This window comes from Engraulis encrasicolus, chromosome 6 (assembly GCF_034702125.1).
Source record: "Engraulis encrasicolus isolate BLACKSEA-1 chromosome 6, IST_EnEncr_1.0, whole genome shotgun sequence".
NCBI lineage: Eukaryota > Metazoa > Chordata > Actinopteri > Clupeiformes > Engraulidae > Engraulis > Engraulis encrasicolus.
Genome location: NC_085862.1, coordinates 50,437,680 through 50,447,679, shown reverse-complemented (window position 1 = coordinate 50,447,679; position 10,000 = coordinate 50,437,680). Strand labels below are relative to the sequence as shown.

General features: G+C 43.8%; 1 protein-coding gene across 1 annotated transcript in view; it reads right to left on the bottom strand.

Moving 5' to 3' along the window:
- Positions 1-2,544: 2,544 nt before the first annotated feature.
- tmem59l (transmembrane protein 59-like) overlaps positions 2,545-10,000 on the bottom strand; it is a 28,300-nt gene continuing 20,844 nt past the window's right edge. The window contains exons 6-8 of the mRNA XM_063201887.1: positions 9,214-9,331; positions 5,925-6,042; positions 2,545-5,409 (exon numbers count right to left, since the gene is read on the bottom strand). Of these exons, the coding sequence (XP_063057957.1) occupies positions 5,254-5,409; positions 5,925-6,042; positions 9,214-9,331 (392 nt within the window). The 3' untranslated portion in view covers positions 2,545-5,253. The remainder of the gene's footprint in view (positions 5,410-5,924; positions 6,043-9,213; positions 9,332-10,000) is intronic.

The following is a 10,000-nucleotide window of genomic DNA, read 5'->3' as shown; positions in this document are numbered from 1 at the left end:
TGTGTGCATGCCAGGGGCGGATCTAGCAACTTTTGGGCCCTAGGCGAACTATAAACATGTGGCCCTCAAAAGCCATTCTTTCAACATGTCACTAACTGGCATGGAAGGAGCGAGGGTGTTATATTTTATTGTTTTGTCTCATATATGTCTTCGATTACTCAACATAAGTGAAAAATTAAGATCAGGCCTACTTTTTGTGTGTTTATCACGACTGCTGTGACAGTTGGGTGCCCCTCTAGACGGCAGATTTGGTCAGGGCCCTAGGCAATTTTCCATGGTTTGTCTAATGGTAAGTCCGCCACTGGTGCAGGCATACACAGATGCAGCCATACTAATAGATCCATTAGGAGCACCCCACTCACTAACCTCTAGCTCTCTCCAGTGGTCGAAGGTGGACATTGCAAGTTATCTCTCTCCTGTATGAAGCAATGAGGTGTATGTGTACATACTTGTACAGTGCTGTGTGTACCATTATGCATAACCTTCTGTTATTTATACATTTCTGCTACATTTTATCCAGTTGGATTATATGTATTATACACACACACACACACACACACACACACACACACACACACACACACACACACACACACACACACACACACACACACACACACACACACACACACACACACACACACACACACACACTGACGTGGCTCCTAAATTTTGTTCTGTCTTGCCCACAATTCGTTTGAAATTTGATCAGTGCCTGTCTGTTGGTGTGTGTGTGTGTGTGTGTGTGTGTGTGTGTGTGTGTGTGTGTGTGTGTGTGTGTGTGTGTGTGTGTGTGTGTGTGTGTGTGTGTGTGTGTGTGTGTGCGTGCGTGCGTGTGTGTGTGCGAGTGCGTGTGTGTAGTATGTTTTATGTGTGGCAGAGATGAGTTCCAGATGGTTGTGTAGTAGGCTCCACATATATTATTCACCATTCTACCCTTAAGCCCCTTGGCCTGCAAGACATGCCTGCTGGAAGTAGATGAAGAATTGCGAAATAAACATCAATATGCTCCTAATGATGAAAAATGGCAATAACAGCCTTATGAGACATTTTTTTTCAATTTTCATATTACACATGTATGTTAAATTATACCAGAGAACTGTTTAGCCATTATGTGACAGTTTATTATATAATAAATGCCTTGTGAATCATTTTATTTACAATATTTATATTTCACGTGTATAGTTCAATTATACCTATCCAGAGACTGTCTACTAGTCATCATGTAGGCCTAATGTAAAAGTTTATTTGTCAGGGACAATGCAGTGCCCATTTAAATACGCATGGTGTCATAGTCAGTGCAAATATGTGTGGCTGTGTTTTTAGTCAAATTTGCAACCCCTGGTGCAGGTAAACACTTCTGAGGTAAATATAGGCATACTCATCATAATAAAACAAAATTAACATGCTTTATTATTACATATTAGATATATATTACATTACACCTGGCTGCAGTGGTAGTTACAGGATAGGTTAGTTGTATGGCTCCATACCTTACTCATGACCTGATGAAGACCAATGTGTCTGGCCGCAATGTGTAGGCTCATGTTTTTAAGTAGATTTGCCATGTTATATTAAAGGACTATATTAAAGCACAGATGGCGATGCGGGAAATAAGTATCAGATAGGCCTATTTACTTCCCCACTTCAATGTACAGTAAAGTATATTCTGTTGTCTGAATCCCAAGACCAATTCCTTAACCATCAGAACACAACTCTTAGTATTTCACAACATGCTCTTCTCATTGTTTTGTATTTTTTGAGTGGTATTGTTCTATATAGGCTTTTAATGTTTAATATCTCTACAGTCATTATCAAATCGACAGTGCCCTGCTATATTTCTCTTCTGTCTCCTGTGGGGGATTGAACCACATATATGAAAACAACTTCACTTGAACAGTTCAGGGGTCCGTTTCTCGATTCTTGTCGTTGCTAACCATCTTAAGACCGTCTTAAGACCGTCTTACCATTCCCTTGGATTTAGTGGTGAGCGTCGCTGTCGAGAGAGAGTTGAGTCGCTCTTACGAAGGACGTTGCTACCGTCGTTAGCAAAGACGCTTTCGAGATATGGACCCCAGATGCAAAACTGCGTCTGTAAAATCACTTAAATTATATCAAGTACAAATAAAGCTCAAACAAAATCAGAAGGAATGATTTTAAAGTTTACTAAAAAAAAAATTGAAATACAGCCTATTTTTGTAAACTCATAACAAATGTGTTTAGAGGGTTTCCTATCTGAACTCTTCACTCACAGTACTGACTCAGACAATCATGACCAGACAATCAGTCTACTTTCCACCACAAAGTCCCATTTTAATCAGTTGGAGGAATAATTAATACCATTAATTTCATTTGGAAAGGTTATTAAAACCAAAATAGAATCTCTACGTACATGTAACCCTTATCAAAGGTTTCTGTCTTTGAGACAAAAACGTTGTCCCATGGGCACACAGATGCACACACTCAAACAACACAGACAAAAAAAAGCATATGACTCAAGTCTTTAAGTACAACATGAAAACACTTTTTATTTGTTGTGTATTGCGTACCATTTCATCAGAAACCAAAAAAGGGAACATTTCAAAGGGAGAAATAAGGAGGGGTGTGAGCGTGTAGCATTAGGGGGGTCCCTATGGTCATCTGTGACCTTCTGGTTAACTGGATAAGCCCTGCATGTCTGAAGGACAAGTACTCATTACCTCATGTCTACCGATGGGAGCCTGTCACACAGCCTACATTTCATATTAACATTGACTCAGAAACACACACACACACACGCACACACACACGCACACGCACACGCACACGCACACGCACACGCACACACACACACACACACACACACACACACACACACACACACACACACATAAATAGTAGCCTTTCTGCCAAATAAGTTGTGTCTCAAAGGTCTGTTATTATGGCAACATGCATCAAGGGTAGAAGAGGAGGAGTAACATGGGCACAGTGGCAGGGGGTACGGTGAAAAATAAGAGGTCATTTGTCTCATAGCCAGGTTACAAAAAGAGCTATTTTAAAAGCGATATTCTATATATAAGTACGTATACTTAGGATTACAAGTCAGAAGAGAAGGTTTCTCTTCATAAGAAAACCAAAAGAAAAAAAACAATGGATAAATCAACAATATCCATTTCCTTAACTCGACACTTGTCTTTTAGAAACGCTTAAATGAGACCTTATTTTGAAGGTCGTTAAAGTCATTGTCACATGAGAGCTGTAGCTGGGGCTGTCCTTAGATACCAGGATGTGGACAGTATATCTTGCACAGCAAACATACTGTAAACCAGAGATGGGCAACCTGAATTCACAAGCTACAATCCAACGAAGGTCTTCATGTTACACCATTGTGGCTAAGGGGATCAGAGTTGACCCGATCCAGCTTCGAACCTGGGGCCAGGCTTGTTGGCATGACAGTCCATGATGACGTCAGCGGAGGGTGGGGCATTTTTTTTACGTTTTTTTTTTTATTTTTTTTTTAGCTTTTCAAGCCTTTATTGTTTTTTTTAATTATCAGACAGGACAGTTGAGGAGAGACAGGAAGCGAGTTGGGAGAGAGAGACAGGGAAGGGCCGCCAAAGGATCTGGGATCTGGCCGCGAATCAAACCCTTAGTAGACGAGTGCCCTACCGTTAGCGGCACGGTATGGCCTGGGTGGGGCAATTTGACCTCGAGCCTCGTTATCGGTGTCCCAGTGTCTCTGGCCACAGAAGGCCTTCTCGTTAATCCTCCCCTGAACATACAGTATGTGGTACTTTGGGTTGTAGCATATGAACCCAGGCTGCCCATTCCGACGGAAGTAATTCACCTGTGGCACACAGATCAAGTACACAGAAGCCAAACTCGGATGCGATTAGCGATAGCAATCTACAGTACAGCTGCGATGGCGTGGAACTATAAACCCAGCGAAAAAAAAGAAGAGGGTTATAGGTTCTCAATAAATATGCATCATAAATAAATAAATACATACATACGTAAATACATACATACAGTGTTACTTTTGAAATGGGTCTCTCGTATCTTTCCTCACTCTCCTGTTCCTCCTTAGTGTAAAACGTCAAGCCGCAGTTGCTTTTTAGCTTCGCAAGCAACAGTGAACTCATCACCACTCTCTTGCCCTCTCTGAAAAGGTCAACTGCGCAATTTTGTCTGGCTGCTGGAGCGAAAAAAACAACTGGCTGCTTCTCACACTACTTGGTTATGTATTATTGCCTTCCTACATAGTTATACTTGGGCATTACAAACAAACGACTAGCTGTCAAGATGATCTTTAAGTAGCATTCTAAATGAAAGTGTGAAATAGCTAGCAAAGATGTTTAAATATTTACATTCGAAAGTGTTGCGCCTCTGTGTTAAGGAGGATAGCACACAGAAATCTTTGAGTAAAAGCCATGTGTGTGTGTGTGCGTGTGTGTGTGTGTGTGTGTCTGTGGGACAATGTGAGTAAGTGTTGTTGTACGTGTATTTGGGGGAAGTAGCGCTATGTATGCTGAAATGAAAACAAGCATCTAAAACCTTTTACCCTTCCCAGCTTTCTTGTTTAACATTTTGTTCCAAATTAAAACAAGTTTCAGCGAATACACTTCAAAAGCCCACAAGCACCAGTGATGTAGCCTACAAAGCATCCATTTAAACACATATCTCAGTCCAAGATTTACCCAGTCTGTGATTGACGTGTCCCAGTAGTATTAGAGATTTAGCCGTATGCGCTGTAACAATAGGAATTACAGTACCTGATGGAAGCTGACAATTCATCTTCACTTCCTCTCAAATCGACATGGGCTCAGTTCAGGGGTGCATTTTATAATAAAGACAAGTCAACCCATTCATATTTATCTCCCTCCGTTTCGTCTTGTTCCAATTCGACCGTGTTGAAACATGAAACGCAGACTACTATGTCAGCACTACACGAGGAAACATTGTTTTGCAGGTGTGGGACGAGCACAAAAAAAGTTGGCCCACACTTACAGTAGTTATTATTATCGTCATCTTTGTGTGATTGTTTTTTTTATAGAGAAACTAGCATACCAAGTTCATACATGTTGTGTGAATAAATGGTGCCATGCATGTTCGTTTGTTTGTCTGTTTGTCTGTTATTTTTTAATATAAAATCTGGACTGATATTATCCCCCTTTATAGTCTCCCTAGTATAACGTAGTAGAGCATTAGAAATGGTTACCAGATACACTGCAACATCATCTCCACCCCCCTATCCACATCCACATCCTTTAGTGTTTAAATGGATGTCTTGTTCAGGTCCACCTTGACTGGCAGTGGTCCCGCCTCCTTGCTCTCGTCTGGTTGGCCGATAGCCACGGCAATCACAGGTGTCAGGTGGTAGGGGTTGACCTTGTGATCGTCCATAAACTCCTTGTCTCCGTTGATGCTGAGCTGTGGGATCAAAAGGGTGAGGGGGAGGGGGGTAGAGGGACAATTGAAGCAAGCAGGGGCTGACAAGTGTGTGTGTGTGTGTGCACGCACACGAACACACACACACACACACACAGAGTCAAGATGCAAGAACATTTCGGTCCACATGCGATGGCAGCCCATCTGAAGGCATTATGTAAAACAGCTGCTCAGAGCACTGTCCTTTGTTAGTGTGCTGCGTTTAAGCATGTGTCTGATTTGTGTGTGTGCAACAGTGTGTACGTATATCAGCAGACATGAGCATTTCTGTGTGTGTGCGTGTGTGTGTGCGTGTGTGTGTGTGTGTGTGTGTGTATGTGTGTGTGTGCGCGTGTGTATGTTTGTGGGTGCGTGTATATGTGTGTGTGTTCGTGTGTGTCTGTATGTGTATGTGTGTGCCCGTGCGTGCGTGCGTGCGTGCGTGCGTGCGTGCGTGTGTGCGTGCGTGTGTGTGTGTATGCATGCATGTGTGTGTGAGTGCATCTGTTGTGCATTACCTGGTTCTTGATGTGCTGCTCTGGCGCGGTGACCAGGCTGGCACAGCTGAGCCACAACATCACCATGACGGACAGGAAGAGGCAGGCGGCCAGGATCCAGCGAGGAAGACCAGAGCGCCTAGAGGAGTACAGGGAGGCAGGAGGGACACACAGCACAAAATACATGATACACTATCATCACTAAAATACTATAGGAAGAGGCAGGCGGCCAGGATCCAGCGAGGAAGACCAGAGCCAGGAACAGTGTAATAGTAAGAGCCAGGTATAGTGTAATAGCCTCACTACTACTACTACTACTACTACTAAAAATGTGAACCCCTTTGTGCAGAGCCTATGTTATAACCTTACTGCCACAAAAATGTAATGGCCATGTCTTCATCTGTTACTTGAGGCTCTTGGTAATGTCATAGCAATATTGTTATGATGTACTGCAGTACAGTATTTTCAGTAATGAGTGAATAGGACTGCAGAAGGGCCCATCTGCAGTAAGAGGCTACGGTCTGTGTGGAGAGGTCAGCTTGGTAGCACTACCACTAAACCACACAAGAGGGAGCTTGATGAATCATCATCCTCACTCCTTTCTCATCAACACTCAGCCCACAGTCATCAGCCCACAGTTCGTATCCTCCAGTCTGTAGTCTCTTAGTTCTACAGCTGGTAGCTCTAGAAGTCCCCATACACCACATACATCTTCAGACCGAGCACAACACTGACAGTTAGCAACTGTTTCTTATTGTCAACTTGAGTTCCATTGGAAAGCTAACCTCAGACAGAAATGCCTCTACTAGACAGTTGATGTTGGGTAGGTGTAAATAGCATTTAAGCCCCTCATCCTCATCCCTCAGGTGCTTATATTCTTTCTCCCATGTGTGTTAACCATGTTTTGTTAAATCGGTCTGTGCCATGCTAGAAGCTGATAGGTGGTCAGTTTAATTTGTTAACGTTATCCAACTACTGGGCTTTCAGCACCCCGTCTTTACAAATGATGTGAAGCAGTGAAGCTGAGTGGAATGGAAAAAAACAGACAGTGTGTTGAAAGGCAGGTGTCATTATATCACATGCCTATTAAAACCCCTCACTCCTCAGCACTGAACTCTCTCCGGATGTGAGTGCGCTTGGCCACTCCACACTCTGTGTATCATGCTGCAAACTGATGTTTCATGATTGTGCAAATCAAGTCTCACTGCTCCTGGCAGTGCACTTTAAACTGCTGAGCTTTTAACACCTCCTCTAAAAATATAAATAAATATGTGAAAATGATGCGCAATGCATCAGAGTGTGTAAAAAAAGAGGAGAGAGTGTGAAAAAAGAGAGAAATCTGTTTAAAGGTTGAATAATGTGAATGAATCACATTATACTTAGGTCTCTTGCCATGGTGGGTCCCATTTAAAATCGGTGAAGCCAATCGTCTAAGCTCCCGGTGAAGAATTACAGAGAATTCATTGAAATGCGCCAGAACATTCCGTTTAATCTTTGTTATTTTGATCTTAATTGCGGCAGTGGTAAAAAATCAATTTAATACTCAAAACCAAACATTATTTTTGTAGTCTAGCCGCCTTATGAGTAAGTCGATTCATCACAGCCTGCCATACTATAGCTATGCTATAATATATTATAGATCATTACTTATGAATGTACTTTAATTATGTACTTAGTATAAGGTACAAAGTGCAATTATAACTGAATGTGGAAGAGTGATGAGGAAGGGTTTGCCTGTGTGTGCACATTGATGTAAGCGGTAGACGGTGGGCATGAATGCCCTTCATATCTAATGGGGGCTTGAACCCGCGCTGTACTGATGGGGGCAAATGGCTGACGGCAGCAGCTGGGACAGGACCAACAGCAGCAGCAGCAGCAGCAGCAGCAGCAGCAGCGAGACTCATCTCCTGCACTGTCCTGCTTAAAGGGGTACAGCATTAGCAGGAGGTCCCTTAAGGACACCATACTGTATATCCTCCTCCTGACCACGTCCCTTATCCCTGCCCCATCTCCTGCCTCTCTCTCCTATATAACAGTTGTATACTGTAGTATATAACCTAATATGATAATATAGCCTACTGTATAAACCTTCCCATTGTTCTGCCACTGTGCCTTCTCCAAAGATTTTCAATATGGTAACCAAGATCAAAATCATACCACGTCACCAAAGCAACAAAGTGGGATCAAGTCTGGGGTGCATTTCTCGAAACCATAGTTGGTAACTATACATTAGCTACTTTGTTGTTTGCAATGCGATTTCCCATTGGCAACTACCCAAGTTGCTAACTGGCTAGCAACTACGTTTTGGAGGAACGCACCCCTGGTCTTCTTTCCATTGAACTCCATACGTACTCCATATGAACTCCTAATCTCCTAAAGGGGCATGGCTGCCATAGGCTTGCAGCTTAGAAACGTACGTCACATGGATTGCCCTCTGCCCATTCCCCTTGTGCTGGCCCTAACCCTAACTAACATCTAACTTTCATGCCTCCCACACCTGGCCATTCCACTCAACTTCTCTGTCCTTTGCTTTTCCAATCATGCTCCTTTGGCTTCTGCTCTTCTTCTCCTCCTGTCCCACCCCTGCCTATTTACTTCTCCTGCACCTACACCCTACTGTTTCTTTTTCTTTCTGTAAATCCTGCCCATTGTCCTTCTATACCAAACAACCTAAATCCCTTCTCCTTCCTAATGTAACCGATTTGGTTCCTGTAGCACAGTTAGTTATGGCAAAGATGTGTTGGGCTCTTCCCAGTTCATTTTGGACAAGTGGCAGGTCATGATTTTGGTACTCTAAAGACACAATTATGGGGTTTTTTTTACACATTCATTCCTTATTTCATTTTAGACATGGTCATTTAGACATAGATTTAGACATGGTCATTTGTCATCATAACATTGTGTGTTTGGGTGCATGTGTATGGTGGTGTATGGTACTGTCTTGTCAAGCAGTGTGGTAGTCTTGCTAGCCCTGCCTCAGCTCCTGCCCTCCTCTCCCTTCCCTGCATCTTGCTCCTCCCTCTTCTCTTGCTCCTACTGCCTCCACTCCACCCTCCTCCATTGCATCACCACTTTGACTTGCATCCTACCTACCCCTTTACCCAGCATCATAACCCCTTGTGTTCAGCAACCAGCCTCTGTATCCTTACCTTGACATGCATCCTAACCCTACATCCAGCATCCTCCCTCCCCTTGTGTCCACACCTTGACATATATGATACCCCTTTATGCATCATCATACCCCCTTGTGTCCTCGCCTTCACATGCAAACTAACCCTGTATCCAGCATCCTTCCCCCTTGCCTCCTCACCTTGACATGCATCCCAGGAAGTCATGTTCTGTGGCGGCATCCTCAGCATGCTGATTGGCTACAGCATGTTTGCCCTTGGCAACCTTGGCCACGCCTTTCTCCCCATGACCTCTCACACCTGAAGGAGACAGAGGAGAGTAGTGAGGAACACACACACGCACACATTCATGCACACACACACACACACACACACACACACACACACACACACACACACACACACACACACACACACACACACACACGCACACACACACACACACACACACACACACACACACACACACACACACACACACACACACACACACACACGCACACACATAGAGGAACGCACGCACGCAAGCACGCACACACAGACACTCACACACAGATGCACCGCCTCCACATGAGCCCTTACACCTGCAGGGCAGAGAGAGAGAGAGAGAGAGAGAGAGAGAGAGAGAGAGAGAGAGAGAGAGAGAGAGAGAGAGAGAGAGAGAGAGAGAGAGAGAGAGAGAGAGAGAGAGAGAGAGAGAGAGAGATGTGGTGATGCAGACATACAGCAGTGGAGTTGTGATGTGATGCAGGTGTGCTGTAGTGTGGCATTGCAGCAGGGTTACAGTGGTGGAGAACTGTAGGCGGTGGTGATGCACGTAGGCATACAGTAGAAGCCAGTGATTCAGCATATCCGTATCTCAGTGTTTACTGTACACAGTACGTGGATATAAGAATATCTAAAGATCTCTTGTCAACCATATACTAGGAGGCACAACAGCACAGTGCAGTCGTGACGCAGCAGCAGTCA